The sequence below is a fragment of the Molossus molossus genome, unplaced genomic scaffold, assembly GCF_014108415.1.
Source record: "Molossus molossus isolate mMolMol1 unplaced genomic scaffold, mMolMol1.p scaffold_m16_p_19, whole genome shotgun sequence".
Lineage (NCBI taxonomy): Eukaryota > Metazoa > Chordata > Mammalia > Chiroptera > Molossidae > Molossus > Molossus molossus.
Window position 1 is genome coordinate 38,872,560 of NW_023425354.1, and position 18,568 is coordinate 38,891,127.

General features: G+C 39.7%; 1 protein-coding gene across 9 annotated transcripts in view; it reads left to right on the top strand.

Moving 5' to 3' along the window:
• The window catches only part of NLK (nemo like kinase), a 151,136-nt gene extending 138,665 nt beyond the window's left edge, over positions 1-12,471 (top strand). The window contains exons 9-13 of one of the 9 annotated variants that reach the window (XR_004960265.1): positions 5,864-6,062; positions 7,201-7,294; positions 9,660-9,786; positions 10,918-11,093; positions 11,275-11,444. Coding sequence is in view for 4 of the 9 variants with exons in the window: in XM_036267733.1 (XP_036123626.1) it covers positions 5,864-6,062; positions 7,201-7,294; positions 9,660-9,714 (348 nt within the window). In the remaining 5 variants the exon portion in view is untranslated. Of the gene's footprint in view, positions 1-5,843; positions 6,063-7,200; positions 7,295-9,659; positions 10,632-10,917; positions 11,094-11,274; positions 11,477-12,343 lie in introns of those variants that run through there. The other 8 variants (XR_004960266.1, XR_004960268.1, XR_004960269.1 and 5 more) reach the window with 8 other exon arrangements.
• The last annotated feature ends 6,097 nt before the right edge of the window (positions 12,472-18,568 follow it).

Genomic DNA, 18,568 nt, shown 5'->3' on the forward strand with positions numbered 1-18,568 from the left:
CCTCCCTCTCTCCCCGCCGCTCTATCTGAAGATGAATGCAAAAATGTCCTCGGGTGAGGATAAATAATAATAATAATAATAAAGGAATTTAGTAAAGGTACACTGCATAGTATTTAATCATTTTTATCAATGTCTTATAGAATAAGGTCAACTAATAAATGTTATTTTTTTTACAGAATTATTATTTTTAAATTGCCCTGATGCTTTATTAGTTTATAATTGACATTAAAAATAGATACCATTTTTGCCTGGCTGGTGTGGCTCAGTAGATTGAGCTTTATCCCATGGACTGAGAGGTCCTGGTTAGATTTCCAGTCAGGCCACATGCCTGGGTTGCGGACTCAATCCCCAGTAGAGGGTGTGCAGGAGGCAGCTGATTGATGTTTCTCTTTCTCTCTTCCTTCCTCTCTCTCTGAAAAATCAATAAAAACTTATTTTTTAAAATTAATTATTATTTTTTTTAATCCTCACCCGAGGACATTTTTGCATTTATTTTCAGATAGAGCAGGAGGGAGAGAGAGAGAGAGAGAAACATCAATGTGAGAGAGACACATCGACTGGTTGCCATCCACACAACCCCAACCGGGGCCAGGGACAAATTGTAACCGAGGTACATGCCCTTAGCGGGAACCAAACCCAGGACTCTCCGGTCCACAGGCCAACGCTCTAACCGCTGAGCCAAACTGGCCAGGGCAAAACATATTTTTTTTTTAAGTGAACATTTAAAAAAAATACATACCATTTTTAAAGAATATTTTGTTTTTGTTTGTTTTTATCCTCACCCAGGGACATTTTTCTCTTTATCTTCAGATGTGGGGAAGGGGAGAGGAAGAGGGAGAGAAACATTGATGTGAGAGAGACACATTGACTGGTTGCCTCCTGCAAGACCCCAACTAGGGCTGGGAACAAACTGCAACCGAGGTACGTATCCTTGACTGGAATCAGACCTGTGGCTCTTTGGTCTGCGGGCCAACACTCTAAACACTGAACCAAACCAGCCAGGGCAGAATGTTTTATTCTGGTTTTAACCTGTTAAATTGTGGGTTAGTGATTCATTAAAAAGAAAGAAAGGAGGTTTCTTAAGTATCTATTAAAAATAGAACATTAATGCCCTAGCCAGTTTTTCTCAGTGGTTAGAGCATCAGCCCACAGACTGAAAGGTCTCGGATTCTTTTCCTTGTCAAGGGCATGTACCTAGATTGCAGGCTCAATCCCAGGCCCCAGTTGGGGTCATGTGGGAGGCAACTAATCAATGTGGCAGTCTCACATTGATCTCTCTCTTTCTGCACCCCCTCCCCCATCTAAAAATCAATGGAAAAATATCCTCCAGTGAAGATTTAAAAAAAAAGAACATTAACCATAATTAAATCAGTTTATTTATTCTATTTAGTCTGCAGTAATTAATTAATTCTTATTTTGTTAATCTTGGGCTAAGCAGTCTGTTGCTAATTGTCTGCTCCTGGACTGAAACATTCCTGGAAATCCTGGCTCAGTTTCTTGGTTCATTCTCAGAAGTGGTGTCTGCGGTGATATCAGTGACACCCATGAATTTATACCATGAAGACAATGGTCAGAGTACCATCTGATAACATCCTTTACTGAGGTCCTTGTTATATTTCTTAAGGAATATTCAATTCCTGATCTTTAGCTTGTAGCAGGAGCCTTTAGGCAAATATAAGAAAAAAGCAGCCCTGGCTGGTGTGGCTCAGTTGGTTGGAGTGTCATCCTGTGCACTCAGTGGTCTCGGGTGCGATCCCCTATTGGGGCACATATATTTCTCACATCGATGTCTCTCCCTCCCTTCCTTTTTCTCTCTCTCTTTCTCTCTCCTACACATCCCCTCCTCTCTCTAAAAAACAGAAAAGCCCTGCCCGTGTGGCTCGGTTGGTTGAGTGTAGTCCTGTGCACCGAAACATTGTGGCTCTCTCACATCGATTCTCCCTCCCTGCCCCCCTCTCTCTAACCATGTCCTCAAGTGAGGATTAAAAAATAAAGTGTATGTGTACTTTAATCCAAAGATACATATTTGCCTATCTTTTTTAGCCTTTTATTGATAGCTACTCTATGATGTATTAATGAGGAGCCTAGGTATATGAAAAATATGTTATTCGGGGATCCAAAGACTGTTTATTAATGCAAATTAATATTAGTAAAGTCTTAATGTTAACTGAGAATCAGAAGATTAAAATTTAAATTGACACATTAAGTCCTTATGATGTGTACCATTCTAAAAACTTATTTCTCTTTAGAAAGAAATTAGCTATTTTCATTCATCTAATTTAGTTGAACACATACCTGACGAGCAAAACCAAGAGGAAAAAAATCAAATTCAAAATTATTAGGCTTTTTATGAGAAAACAAGCCCAAAACTTGTGTGAACCAGAATATTCTGCTTAGCATTAATTGTACATGGCAGTAAAATTAGGAAGAAAACAGGCTTGTTCTATATTTGCATATGCTTTTTTTTCTTTTCTTTATCCCTCCTTTACCTCATTCTACCTCCCTGCAACCCCTCTTCCCTCTGGCAATCACCATACTGTTTGTTGTCTGTGTCCATGAATCTTTTTTTTTTCCTTTGCTTATTTTTTCAATTACAGTTTACAGTCAATATTATTTTATATTAATTTCAGATGTACATCACAGTGGTTAGATAATTATATACTTTACAGAGTGCTCCCCTGATATTTCCAGTACCCATGTGGCACCCCACAGTTATTACAATATTATTGACTGTATTTCCTATGCTGTACTTGACATCCCCGTGACTGTTTTGTAACTACTACCTGTACTTCTCAATCCTTTCACCTGTTTCACCTAGTCTTCCAACCCCCTCCCAAAAAGAGATGTTTTTACATTTTTGTAAGTATTAACTCAGACTGATTTGTCCGAAGAATCATCTTATGTAGGAGTATCACATGACCTCTTTATAAACTTAGACAGTTATATATTTTGCTTCATACTTAGTAACCAAGAGTATTATTTTAACTCACATGTAAAGCTTTTTTTTTTATCCTTACTTGAGAACATTTTTTTTTTTTTTTTTGCATTTATCTTCAGATAGAGTGGGAGGGAGGGAGGGAAGAAAGAGAGAAATATCGATGTGAGAGAGACACATCGAGTGGCTGCCATCCACACAACCCCAACTGGGGCCAGGGACAAACTGCATGCAACCAAGGCATGTGCCCCCAGTGGGGACTGAACCTGGGACTCCCTGGTCCGTGGGCCAATGCCTTAACCACTGAGCCACACCAGCCAGGGCTAAAGCTTATTTTAATCTTTGAGATATGACTTTAGAAAGAAAAAAATTTCTGAGAGCCAACATATTTAATACATAAGGAATAATAATGTGTTTTTTTTTTAAATCTTTCCATTTCTTTTCATGTTTTTTTGTGTTAATATTCTTTCTAAAAGCCCATGGGAATGGGAGTTTGCTCTATTTTATTTTAATAGATCTCATAATATGATGTACAATCTCCCTTCAGAAGTATACAAAGTGCATCCATTTGTTTAATTAGAAATATTTCATATTTATTAAATGGAATATTTTATCAACTTTTATTTAAAGCTAGAAGAGCCAATTTTGATAAAGCAAAAAAATCTAGCATAGAAATGAGTGTCCATATCTATTACAAATGTTGATCAATTAAAGAAACAAGATATGTACGATATATAATTAAGATATGTAGGACATAATTAAGCACCATTAGGTCATTCAAAAGAATACTATTCCTGAAAATCTGATTGTGTGATTTCTTTCTCAATTTAGCAGCAAGTTTTTTCTTTTTGTTACTCATACCCTTTACAATAATATTAACACAATAAAGACATGAAAAGAAGTGGAAAGATTTTTAAAATAACATTATTATTTCTTATGTATTTCTCCTTTCTTTAGCCTTGTTTCAGAAATCCTAAAGAGACTTAAATTTGCTTAGAGAAATGGCAGTGATCATTGCATGCTAGGGATTTTATTTACTTTTTGTTCACAGGCTTCTCTCAGGTAAGGCATTTAAGAAGATCTCATATTAGTGCACAAAGATTATACAAACACAGAGCATGCTCTCAGTAGTTGGGAAAACACCAATATCTTTTCAACCCTGCATTCTCAAATTTCAGGAAATATCAGAATCCTCAGACAAACAAAAAAGACCAACAAGGAGCCCTGGCCAATGTGGCTCAGTTGGTTGAGCATTGTCCCGTGCACTGAGAGGTCTCAGATTTGATTCTCCATCAGGGCACATGACTGGGTTGTGGGCTCTATCTCAATAGGGAGCGTGTAGGAAGTAACCAGTTGATGTCTCTCATCAGTGTTTCTCTCTCTCCCTCTCCCTTTCTCTCCCTAAAAATCAATAAAAACATATTTTTTTAAAAGATCAACAGGGAAGCCAAATTCCAGCTGCTGGTGGCAGCTCACAGGGACCCAATATCTGACATTCACCACCTGACAGAAATGGCTTACTGGTCAGATGATAAAATTAAAACCCAGATTCAATCACTGCTGCCAACAACGAGCACACAATCAGCCATGTTCAGTCGGAAACAGTAGTAGAGTTGGCCAAGAACCAGATTTAGTGAACAAAAGCCAGAGAGCTCAATCCACACGTGAGACTGGCCAGAGACACTGAGGATAAGGGGCCCTGTCCTGGGGAAGGTGTACTGTTGGCTGGCTAGTTTCTTTTGGTTCTGACAGTAGACCTTTATCCCAGTACAACCTCCAGGAATAGCTGGACTCATTTAAAAAGCAAAAGAAAAAGTCTTCTTGCTAAGAGTACCAGTGAATCAGTTCAGCTGGATCTCCAAGCACAAAACAACAGGAACAAAACCAAGGTTGTCAAGCTTACATTTGTCTGTTCTCGGTGGACAGACCACAGCTTTCCTTTGTGGTTATCCTTTCCTGAAAGGGCATGACATGCCTTTTAGCATTAGCACAGCCAAATAAGTCCAGATATAAAATGTTTCTGGGAAATCCAGGATTATGGGAAATAGTTAACATTTTATTATTTGGGAGACCAGAACCAGTCAGGATGATCTGGGTTTTTTATGTGTGTGTGTGTTTGTTTGTTTGTTTGTTTGTTTGTTTGTTTGTTTGTTTTGGCTTGAGTGCAAAATGGTTTTCTTTTTAAATCATGTTATATGAAGTGCTTGGTTATTGGAAGTAGGGGCAGAGTGTGAGTTTTTATTCTACTCTCTGCTATTGAGTCCACCTTTAAATCCTTTAAAATTCACTTTCTCTCAATGGTACTTGTATGTCCACTAGGCTCAAAGGACTGACATTTTTTCTTTTTCTTTTTTTAATGGAGAAATGAGTTTAAAAGTGTATGAGTTATTAACCTGAAACTAGTAAGTATTCTGATCTGAAGTGTCAAAAAACCACAGGCTGCTGATATTCAGACTCAGCTGGATATTAAAACATGGCATCCAGACCATTATCTGCTGCCTAACTCCAACAGCTTTCAGATGCCCTAAGTTAATTTGGTATTCTAAGCAAATTAAAATTTCAAGCAGCTTTGTAAAACTGCCACCGTGATCACATCTCTTCTAAATGCCGAGACATGTTTAGAAAATATTACTATTATTTAAAATATAAACTCATCCCCTCCAAAGCATTACATATTTAAATGTCATGATATTTGTCATTTTTGACCCTGCATACATTTATTTCAAGGTAGGAACTTTTCGGGATCTTAGCAGAAAGTTACTCCATACTCCCTCAACTGCTGCATTGCCCACCTCTGAATTCCATTATCCCTCTTTACACAGGGTGTACCATAAAGTATAAGCAGTTGCTATGCCTTGAGAAAGACCCTGTGTGGACAGTCATGTTTATCTGTAGTGTTGATGTGCTGGTCTCTAAATTTGATTTCAGTCCAAAAGAATATCCGCTAAGGATGCCTTAGCCCACCCCTACCTAGATGAAGGGCGACTACGATATCACACATGTATGTGTAAATGTTGCTTTTCCACCTCTACTGGAAGAGTTTATACCAGTGACTTTGAGCCCATCACCAACCCCAAATTTGATGACACTTTTGAGAAGAACCTCAGTTCTGTTCGACAGGTTAAAGGTGAGTATCTTTTTTGGACTTCAGCCTGGCAGGATCATTAGTAACGAACGTTTTTCACTGTGTGGCCGTGATAGCTGAGATCTGGATGGTGACCAAAGCTCCCTCGCAGGTTTATTTTACAACCTGGTGTACAGCTCTGCATCCAGGACATATATGCCACAAAAGCTGTGTGTCATAAGAATACTGATTTAGCATTACACCCAGGGGAAGGTCAGGCAGAGGAATAAATATTTTGTTCTAGTTTTCAAAGCTGACTTATTTAATGAGTGTGACTCGATATGTAGTCACTGAGCATAATTTATTTCATTGAATGGAATACTTTGGATTCTTTTTTGTATGACATGCAAAGTTTTAAAAAAGATAAACATCCACTAAGGGAATGATTCCATGGATAATGACAAGAGAAGGAAATTTCTGCTGGTTGACTCATAAAGTTTCCTGACCCGATCCCCATTGGGGTGGGGTGGGGGTTTATGACATCTACAATTTGGAATGATTTGAGTGTCTGCTCTAGGGCATTTTAGAAGAGAGAGTAGCCCTCATCAGAGTGGCTCAGTGTTTGGAGTGTCAGCCCGTAGACCAAAAGGTTGTGGGTTTGATCCCTGGCCCCGGTTGGGGCCCTACGGGAAGCAACCAGTCAGTGTGTCTCTCTCACGTTAATGTGTGTGTCTCTCTCCCTCCCTTCCACCCTATCTAGAAAATCAATGAAAACATATCCTCAGGTGAGGATTAACTAAAAAGAGAGAGAGAAAGTCTCCAAAGTAACCAGCCCAAAACTGTGTACCTAAACATCAAGGTTTTTTAAGTGATTTTCAAAAAGGCGGTAATTACCAACAATTTAGAAAAGTTCACTCATAATGCCAAACCCTGTGGAGCCGCTCTCAAATTTATAGACCATTCTACTCCTCCCACTGGTGAGATTTCCATCCCATGCAATTCCGCTTTGGGGTTTTTTGCTTGTGTTTAGCAGCACCTGTCATTTTGGTTTCAGGACAGTTCTGGATTCTGCCTGATAGATGACGTGTGTCTGATTGAACTAAACCAGTAGGAAATGCTGTTCCGATGCTGGCTAGAGTTAGCTGAGAACCCACTGCCCCCTGCAATTTGGCATGCCTTGTTATGTTTGTTTTCTCCACAGAAATTATTCACCAGTTCATTCTGGAACAGCAGAAAGGAAACAGAGTGCCTCTCTGCATCAACCCTCAGTCTGCTGCTTTTAAGAGCTTTATTAGGTAACTGCTATGGATATAATTCTGATTTTCTTGTTAGGATTAAAAAGGTGCCATTGTGATTTTATTATTCGGCATATTACTGTTTTTATTTAGATTAGATAACATAGATAAAAAGTCCAACAGAGCCTGGCCAGTGTGGCTCAGTGGATTGAGCATCAGTCCCATGGACTGAGAGGTCCCGATTCGATTCCCAGTCAGGGCACATACCTGGGTTTATGGCTCAATCCCCAGTAGGGGGCGTGTAGGAGGCAGCTGATCAATGTTTCTCTCTCTCCCTCCCTTCTGAAAAAAAAAAAAAAAATCAGTTAAAACATATTTTTTTAAAAGATCCACCCAGCCACTGTGGCTCAGTGATTGAGCATTGACCCATCCACCAAGAGGTTGCCGGTTCTATTCCCGAGCAGGGCATATGCCCAGGTTGTGGACCAAATCCCCAGTGGGGGGCATGAAGGAGGCGGCCAGTCCATGTTCTCTCTCATCGATGTTTCTATCTCCTTCTCCCTTCCTCTCTCTCTAAAATCAATAAAGGAAAAAAAAAATTTTTTTTAAAGGTCCAACAGAAAGTTTCTGTTATGAACTTTGGCTTTAGTCAAAAGCATATTAAAATGTAAGCATTAGTTTTTACACTGATGCCTGTTCAGTGTGGTTGCTTTGGCAGTTTTTTGCCCAGATGACCATTGTGCTGCCTGATCATGGCACATGGGGATCCTCCTGCAGCAACAGTGTGGCAGCTGCTGTCCTAGAGTTACACATGGTCATCTGGGTTCCCACTACCATCCCCACCGCCTCCATAATAAGTGCAAACAAGAAAGATATTTTTTATAGATAGACTGCTGGTGAGCCCAGTAGGCTTGTTGTTAAAGAGCTATAAACCTACTTTGGAACCTGGCAAGCCTTATTCTTTTTATCCTTTCCTTCTCAGTCTTTTCCCCTAACTCCTTGTATTAATTAAGGTTTAGCCATGAGAAAGAAACCACACCCAGTAAAATTTAATAACAAAAGCATTAACTAGGGAAAGAGTGAACAAGGAAGAAATTAAGAACTTAGAGGAAACCTCTACCCCCAAGGCTAATAAGATTTGGACCTCTTTAGAGATGGTATGGCTGCCACAGAGACACACCCCATGAGGGTGGTGACAAAAATTTCCAGAAGTGGGGGACAGAACTCATCCATCAGAGAGGCCTGCTGGGTTGCAGAGAAACTTGCCAGAATGTTTGGGTAGACCAAAGCTGGGCCTTTCATGTTTTTAAAAAAAAAAAAAGGCACACACCAGAACTGGCAAGGCAGCTGCTTCGCGAAGCTATGGCCCTGCAGTGCCTTCCCAGCGCCCTCTGCTGGCAAAGGTTAACATGAAGCCAGGTGGCAAAGGAGAAAAGTGAACAGCTCTGGCTCCCTGTCACAAAGCAGGACAGAGAAGGGTGGGTTTGGCTGAGAGGCCACACTCTTTCTCCTTTCTTCCCCACCTGCCTGTCCCCCTCTCCTTTTCCCCTCTTCTCCCTCTTTCTTTCCTTTCCCCTCACTTCTGTTTTAATTGGCCTTGATGTGGTTTTGAAGTTGATTGAATTATTGAACAAGGTGACTTTCATTTATCCCATGTCTATTGTTAGTAGAAAGAAGTTACATTTTTACTTCTGTTGTTTAAAATTACTTTGTTTTAATGTTTTCCCCTAAGAGTCAGTGACACAGTCAATCTGGTGTTTTAATACCTTTCCAGATACAAGTTATTCTTTATTCTGGGCCCCAGAGAAGCAAAGCAGTACTCCCTCATCTTTATAATCTAGTTGGCAACATTAGCACTGAAATAACAGATGAAACAAATCTGTAGATAACAAATGCTAAATGATTATGCATTACTACTCAATTAATACTTGATAAAGAAAGCTTATGAGGCTCATTCAAAACAGGTCCCCACTTAAAGTCACTGTATTTTTTTTGAGAGGCTACTTTTAAAAGGATAATTCTGCATCCTTTAAGATTATTTTTCTAGTTGATTATAAGCATTATCATTTGTAATAGCTACCATTTACTTTATATTATGAAGTAGGCACTGTGAAAAGCACTTTACATACATTATCTCATTTATTCATTACAATAGAGCACTATTCCTTTCCAAAGGAGAAAAGATGAAATTTGCTGTCACACAACTAGTAAATGACATGTCGTTTTCAAGACCATGTATTAGCCACTGTACCATGTCGTCTCACTAAACATACAGATCCTTTAACAGTTTGGAACAAAGACAACTTTAGAGAAGAAACTGGACTTTACAGCTTTTTTAAAGAAAGAGGAAAACAGGCAGCAGTGAATTGCCCTTTGCCCTTGGCAGTGTTACAAGTGTTTTTACCATGTCTCCATTTTTTTCTAGTTCCACTGTTGCTCAGCCATCTGAGATGCCCCCATCTCCTCTGGTGTGGGAGTGACGGTGGAAGATAATGTACTACTGAAGATGTAATGTAGCTTTCCACTGGAGTCTGGGATTTGCAATTCTGGAGGTTAATCATGCTTGTACTGTAATTTTACTAATGAAGTTTTAAATTAACAACCACTACTTGTATGATATGAATAATATTTAGAAATGTTACTAGACTTTTAATCTTGTAAAGTGGTTGTGCTTTTAGAAGAAAAATATTTTACCCAGAGTTGCACATGTTTTATGAATTTAGTGCAGCTGTTATGGCTCACCTCAGACAGAACAAAAGAGATTTGAACCAAATTTGGAAGTTTGGGGTTTTGTGGTTTTGTTTTGTTTTGTTTTTCTTTTTTAAAATGAAGTGAGATTGTCACACACACACACACACACACACACACACACACACAGACAGTCATACATTTTGATATTTGAGCCATTCCTAAAAATTATGGGTTTTCTAAAATGAAGAATCTAGAAACCTTGCCTGCGACCAATCATGGAGCCACGTGAGCTGATCGTGGCTGCACCTCGGGGGGTTGGGGGGAGGGGCATGCCACCTAATGATCAAGCCCTATAATTAGCTTCTCATTAGAGCCGTGACGGTGATGTGTGCTGTCTAAAATCCAATGTTGTGGGTAGAGAGAATGAGTTTGTGACTAGGAGAGACTAAACTTCTGTTTTCCTTACCCAGTATAAATATATATATATATATATATTTAATCTATTTTTATTAGAAGTTTTTCTGCTCTTTCTTACATAAAAGAACCCCCAAGCATGCATCTTTCATGTATGTAAATAATTCATTTCTGGGCTAATTTCAAAAGAATCCCAACATTGCTGTATAGAGAGAGAACTAGCTTGCACATTCTAGGTCTGTGAATTTTGTGAGACTTTTCCTGCACTGGACAATAAAAATAAATAAATGACAAAAACAAAATTTAAAGAATTTTAAAGCCACAAAAAAAAAAAAAAGGCACATAGGGAATTATGTCAAATGTGTTTGTGTCCTTAGGCAAAGCTGTGGGAGTCTTGAAATGTCACAGTAGTAAATAACTTATTACTTTTTGACAAATTCTTTTTTTCTGTTGGAACACTGAATTCTTCTGTGCATATGTATATATGAATACAAACTGAAGGCCTCTACCTCCTGGAGTTATACAACTTGGCTTGTTTACCTCCACATGCTGATGATGACTATTTTTTTTTTTTTAAGTTCAATGTGGAGACTTGAAACTTGAATGTCCCTTCCAACTTTTATATTAAAAATAAAAAGACAAGAAAACTGAAGATCGTTTTTCACCTGTACAAGGAATACTAATGGATCGTCTTAAAATTGGTCTAGGAAAAAACCTTGGTGTGTGTTATGGACAATTAACTGTTAAAGTTATTGTAAGTTATCTGTATTTAGCAGAGTATTTTCATCTTGAGTGATCTGAGCTGAATTTGAAGACTATTAATAAGTTATGTTTGGAAGTTTTAACTTCAATGAAGTAATTATTTGCTGTGAAAGAAACAAACATTGAATTACTAAACAAAGATGGTGCAATATCTTTGTTTTTTTTTTTATGAGGCTCCTGAGAATCAACCCAACTGAAGCATTTCAATTCACTTGAATGAGAAACGTGTTTAGTATCAAAAGAGCCCAAGAAGACACTGGTGTGAAAGGTACAATCTCAGAGGTTGGTCAATTACCGTGGCACACTTATTGGTCACTTTGTACAATGTAGATTTGAAGTACAGTGGTGAAAACATTAAATGTGACATTTGAAAAAGATGTGTTATCTGTTTATTTCAGTTCCTCTTTTTTGCTTTCAGGGCAACTTGTATACTGAATTTGCAAAGTTTTGAGACATTTCCTATTTATATTTCCACTTCGATCTTTGAGGAAATTAGATGTGCTTTTAAAAAAATCTTCCCAGAAACTTTAAGCTGCTAAATACATATTGAAAACAACCCATATCAAAGACATTGTAATTTAAATATCTACAACTTGAGTCCCCACCAGTGTGCCTCAGTGGATTGAGGTCATCCCGTGGGCTGAAAGGTCTGGTTTGATTCCCAGTCCCGGCACATGCCCAGGTTTTGGGCTCGATCCCCGGTAGGGGGCATGCAGGGGGCAGCTGATCAGTGTTTTTCACATCAATGTTTCTTTCCCTTTCTCTCTCTCTAAAAAAATCATTAATAATGATAATAAACATATTTAAATATATACAACTTGAAAGTCTTTCCAACCCTTAGGGTCTACTCTAGTGGTTTTCATACTTTAAAAAAAAAACCAAAAAACATTTTTTTTTCTTTATTGATTTTTTTTAGAGAGGAAGGTAGAGGGAGAAAGACAGAAACATTGATGACAGAGAACATGTACTGGCTGCCGCCTGCATGCCCCCCACTGGGGATCGGGCCCACAACCTGGGCATGTGCCCAGACCGGGAATCGAACCGGCAACCTCTTGGTGCATGGGAAGGCACTCAACCATTGAGCCACACCATCTGGGCTCATACTTTTTTTTTTAAGCAAGGACCCCTATTTTCATGTGAAGTCAAACTCCAGTATATTAAATAAAAAGGAACTGCTCTGAATGAAGCAGACTGCTGAGAGAACTTGAGCCCTTCCCTCTTTCTGCTTCCTGTCCCTGGCAGCCCAAAGGTACTTCCAGCTTTGGAAGAAGTCCCAGCTGGGTGGTGGTGTAATTCAGACCTGACACCAGACTGCCTAACTTCACAATACTTTCCTGAGACTGGATAAAACGTCATCACTGTTGGGTTTGTAGATGGCATGTACTTCTCCCTATCTTCTCGTGGTTTAGTAGAATGAGGGGCTTTTTTTTTGACATGGGATGATTTGACTGTTCTAACTCATCTAACTATAAATACACATTTTCCTTTATTCATTCAACAAACTTTTGAATACTTACTAAGTATAAGAATTACGTATAAGGGAGCCTTGTTAATATCAATGCTTAAATAAGAAAACTAGTTTTCATCACAAGAAAGCCTTATGAATTGCACCTGTAACACTGAAACTAAAGTTGTTCACAGATAAATATCAGAGAAAATATATTGACCTGTTCCCACTGGAACCTGCTCAGCTAACCAAGGAATTTGTTCCTTATTTAATTAAAATTATTGATTATTGAAAAAAAGTGGAATTTCTACAGCCAGTGGAGTCAGTATGGACAGATAAGTTGGGGCTATAATCAGACGCACTTTGTTTGCAGGTTAAGTATAAGAACCCAGAAAATGGAAATAATCTCTTGTGATAGCTCATAAAGTTTAGACTTCTTATTTTGTTTTTCCTATGATATCTTATTTAAATATTTTATATTAAATTTAAAATGTTGCCATGGCTGGTGTGGTTCAACGGTTAGAGCATTGGCCTGCAGACCAAAGAGTCTCGGGTTCGATTCCAGCCAAGGGCATGTATCTCAGTTGCGGTTCATCCCTGGCCCCAGTAGGGGTTGTGCGGAGGGCAACCACTCAATGTGTCTCTCTCACAATGGATGTTTCTCTCTCTCCCTCCCTCCCACTCTGTCTAAAGATAAATGTAAAAATATCCTCGGGTGAGGATTAAAAAAAAAATTATTTAAAGAATAGAATGCAAGGCCCTGGCCAGGTAGTTCAGTTAGTTAGAACATCGCCCCAGTCCAGTCGGTGTGGCCCAGTAGTTGAGCGTTGACTCATGCACCAAGAGGTCACTGGTTCGATTCCTGGTCAGGGCACGTGCCCAGGTTGTGGGCCTGTCCCCAATGGGGGGCATGCAGGAGGCAACCAATCAGTGTTCTCTCTCATCAATGTTTCTCTCTCTCTCTCTCTCTCTCTTTCTCTCTCTCTCTCAAATCAATAAAGGGGAAAAATTTTTTTAAATAGAGCGTCGTCCCAATATACCAAAGTTGCAGGTTCAATCCCTGGTCACGGCACATAAAAGAATCAAATCAACCAATGAATGGTAGATAAATGGAACAACAAATTGGTGTCTCTTCCTCTCTTTCTCTTCCTCCCTCCCTCCCTCTCTCTCTCTCTACAATTAATAAAAACATCCTTGGGTAAGGATAGAAAGGATTGAATGCAAAATTTGCTTGATTTTTGAAATTACGGTAGCTAGCTGTTGGGGGGCTGTTTCCTACTATGCTCTAGTAAGACCCATACATCATGTTAGTAAATGGACACTTTTAGAGTCTTCTCTGCAGTATTTGACTCTCCATCTCCTTTCTTATGTGGTCTTCCCTTGGCTTCTGTAACACCACTGTTTTTCTCCTTTGGGGGCCACAACTCTCCCTTACAGCCTCCTTCTTCTGCTTAACTGTCACATTTTTATGTCCCTGGGCTAGGGATCAATCCTGGGTTCTCTTCCTCCTCTAAAGCTAAGGGTTCTTTACTTTGCTACTTGATAAAATCACCTGGAGAAGTTTCAGAAATTCCATTGCCTGGACTGCACCCCAAACCAAATTAAATCAGAATCTCTGGAGGCAAGGTCAGGCATCAGTGTTTTGTTGTTGTTGTTTGTACTAATTTGTTTTAATTTTTTTAAATTGATTTTAGAGCCAGGAAAGGGGGAGAGAGAAAAAAACATTGATCAGTTGCCTCCTGCATGCACCTCAACTGGGGATCGAACCCACCACTTGTTGGTGTGTGGGACGACACTTCAACCAGCTGACCCACACGGCCAGGGCCAGGCATCAATTTTATGTTGTGGGTTTTGTTTTGTGCAGCCAAGATGGAAATCCACTGCTGGACACTTCTGCCATCTACCCTCCTGACCTCGGTGATTATAAGAGAATGACCCCAAATCTCCTACCTATATACCCAGCTTTTCTACTAGGTGCTTATTAGAAATGTCCACTTGGGTAATCTTAAAGGCACCTCAGACATATCAAAAGTGAAGTTAATAATGTTCCCCCCCCCCCACAGCTTTATTATTAAATCTTTCTCACTTTTCTCCACTGACTTTTTCCCCTCTCCCTAGACTAGCAAAGTGGCTGAGGCTTAACCAACTGGGCCATCCTTAGCGTTGCATGAGGAATTGTGGAAGGGGAAGGAGCTGTGAGTGTGCTTGGGGTGAGCGGGGCAGTGTTGTGAGTCGGCCCAGGCTGTGCACCCTCTGTTCACATGAGCTTCGGACCTGTGCCTGGTGGTCCTCTTGACAACACAGCATCAGGCTCTCCTTTTTAGCAGGTGAGATAGAAGGGAATGAGCTAGTTGCAGTCCTCCATCAGCCCTGGGCCTGGACGTCACCATCACCCGTTACCTCAGAGCCCTCCTCACTCCAGAGTGCATGCACAGTTTGCATTCCATTCATTAATATACGCAATAATTAATAATATAATAATATTATACTTTTTTTTTTTAATCTTCATCCGAGGACATTTTTGCCTTTATCTTCAGAAGAGAGGGAGGAAGAGAGAGAGAGAGAGAGAGAGGGAGACACATCGACTGGTCACCACCCACACAACCCCAACCGGGGCCAGGACAAACTGCAGCCGAGGTACACGCCCTTAGCGGAAACCGAACCCGGGAATCTCCAGTCCACGGGCTGACGCTCTAACTGCTGAGCCAAACCAGCCAGGGCAATATACTTTTAATGTATTTAATGATATACTATAGAGGGGAGAAAAGTAAAATTTTTCCGGTTAATGAGTTAGATGCTATTGAATCTTGTTCCCATTTTAGAAATCAGCACTGAATTGACATGTACTTTCTGAATTTAACATCTAGTTTTTCCTTTCCCAGGCTTAAAATATGTTGAGAATCCAACACATTAAGTGGTAACTTTTTTTTTTTAAGGATAGACATTTTTTTTCCTTTATTGATTTTAGAGAGAAAGGAAGGGAGAGGGAGAGAAAGAAACATCATCAATTGTCGCCTCCTGCATGCCCCCCACTGGAGATCAGGCCCACACCCTGGGCATGTGCCCTGACTGGGAATCAAACCAGCGACCTCTTGGTGCATGGGTTAACACTCAGCCACTGAGCCATACTGGCCGGACAAGTGGTAACTTTTCCCCTTGTACTTATTTTTATTTTTATTTTTTTTATTTTTATTTTTTCTATCCTCATCCGAAGACATTTTTTACATTTATCTCAGATAGAGTGAAGGGAGAGAGGGAAGAATGGAGAGAGAGAAATATCGATGTGAGAGAGACACATCTACTGGCTGCCCCCACACAACCCAACCAGGGCCGGGGTCAAACTGCAACCAAGGTACATGCCCTTAGCCGGAACTGAACCCATACTCTCCAGTCCATGGGCTGACGCTCTAACCACTGAACAAATCTGGCCAGGGCATCCCCTGTACTTTTAAGTGACTTTTAGCAATGAGTGAACAATGCCCAGATACTTGGAAATAAGTGATAAATTATGCTGTCAGGTGGCTATTAGCAGAATTTTTACCAAGTGGACCTTCTTGCTAAGAGCTCAGCATTCATGTTAGGTAGCCGACTTACAAAAGTCTCCTACTTTCAGGGAAATAGGCATCAAAGATCTCTAAAGAAAGGTGGGTTTATTTTAACTTTTATTTTGATATTAACACTGATTATCACTGCTCATCATCCTCACTGCCAACTATCTTTATCCAGTTCTTAATTGCACCAGTCATATCGTGTTTTTTTAATGACCAGTTTTACCTTACAGTTTGAGAATGCTATCCTCGAGAAGAAAAATCTTGTAAAGACAATATTTTGAGTTCCTTTTAAAAACTATGTTGGCTTTTTTGTGTGTGTCGATAATGTGGTCACATGGTACAACCTACAAAAGCATAGCATAAAGGAAATCATTCTCCCTAGAGGCACAAACCACTGTTCAGTTTCTATGAGTCGTTTCAGAGATACTCTACATAATCAAGCTTACATGTTTTTATAGGAATGCTAGCATAATGTGTCTACTGTCCTGCATCTTGCCTTTTCCATTTGATTATGAAGGTGAACAGTGAGTAACTTGAATTCATTACTTGCTCACGTGTTTATCCTTTATCATTGCATTTTCCTCCATGAAGACAAATAATTCAAGGTAGAACCAACTAACCAGTGTACCCCAGGTAAGCTATTACTCATGTGTAGTAGTACATTTTTTAAATCATTTTTTTTATTTTGTTGTTAATCCTCACTCAAGGATATTTTTTCCATTGATTTTAGAGAGAGTGGAAGGGACGGAGGGAGAGAGAGAAACATTGATTGGTTGCCTTCCACACACTCCCCAACAGGGATCAGGGATCAAACCTGCAACCCAGGTATGTGCCCCTGGCCAGAAATCAAACCCAAAACCCTTCAGTGCATGGGAAGACATGCTAACCACTGAGCAACACCGGCCAGGGCTGTTTTCAAACATTTTTTGAAAACTAACCTGTCTGGCAGAGTGGCTCAGTTGGTTAAGCATTGTCCTGTGCACCAAAAGGTTGCCGGTCCAATTCCAGGTCAGGGCACATACCTGAGTTGTAGCTTCAGTCCCCGGCCCAGCATGTACAGAAGGCAACTGATCGATGTTTTTCTCTCTCTTCCTCCCTCACACCCTCCCTCCCTCCCTCCAAGAATGTCCTCGGTGAGGATTTTAAAAATAATAAAAAGATAACCTTTTTTCCAATCCCACTGAACACACTGAAAAAATACAGAGGCATTTGGGTGTACAAACTTCCTCACTTATACCAGATTTAGATGTGAACCTATAGTCTCATTTATGTACCTTTTTTCATTCTATACTATTTACCAAAGTTCATAGCATTCAATGGTTCTTCAGCTATTTTACCAACAGGGCCTTAAAAATGAGTAAGTCTTTACATGCATCATCATACATAGAGCAAATAAAGATCAATAGAATGACCAAATCATTAACATCCATGCTTTCGTCTAACAATCAAGAATCGGGTTAAGCTGAGTTTTACAACCAGTTGTGTTCATAGGCCTTTTTGAGTACAGCAAAAATGTTGGAACTTTTTTTCCAGAAGTACTGGGGAATAGATATTCATAAAAACAAACTATTAAACACCTGGGAATTCTTGATGAAATATAACAAACATTAAATAAATAGCTGAACTAACAGAGAAAGGGAATTCTTTAAGGACCAAAAAGCAAAGAGCACTGGAGCTACTGCTTCCCTAAGGTCATTTGCCAGTTGGTAAAAATACCAGCTAACACTAAGAGCTAGTGTTTACTGACTGATTACCATATGCTACACCCTACTCTAAGCACTTTACAAATACTAAGTTTACAACAACTCTATAATGTGGGTACTGTTATTAGCTTCATCTTTCAGAGGAAGAAACTGAAACTCAAAGAAACTGGTTAGAACCTTTGCTAGTAACACCTGCATGTGAGACAAGAGTCGCGGCCTTGGTAAGACGGAGAAGTAAAACTTGGACTCTCACATACAGATGTGACATTCAAAGGCCTATACCATCAGTAAAAGGGCTGTCGGGAAAACCAAATCCTACGTGCTATAAGGAAATTTGTTAAAGCCTTAGTTTTAGGTGGGAAAATAAATTCTTCTGTAAGAAATTTCCCCCCAAGAATTTTAAACCACAGGTTTGCCCTTACATGTCATTCAAGTTCAGGTGCATGCTACCATCAAAGCCTCAGAAATAAATCGTGCCCTGTCAGTGTGGCTTGGTGGTTGAGCATCAACCCATGCACCAAGAGGTCACAGTTCAATTCGCAGTCAGGACACATGCCCAGGTTGTGGGCCAAATCTCCAGTGGGGGGCATGCAGGAAGTGGCCAGTCGATGTTTTCTCTCATGGGTGTTTCTATCTCTTCTTCTCCCTTCCTCTTTCTAAAGTCAATAAAGGGGAAAAAATTTTTTTATTTTTTTTTATTTTCTATTTTAGAGAGAGAGGAAGGGAGAGGGAGAAAGAGATAGAAACATTGATGAGAGAGAACATT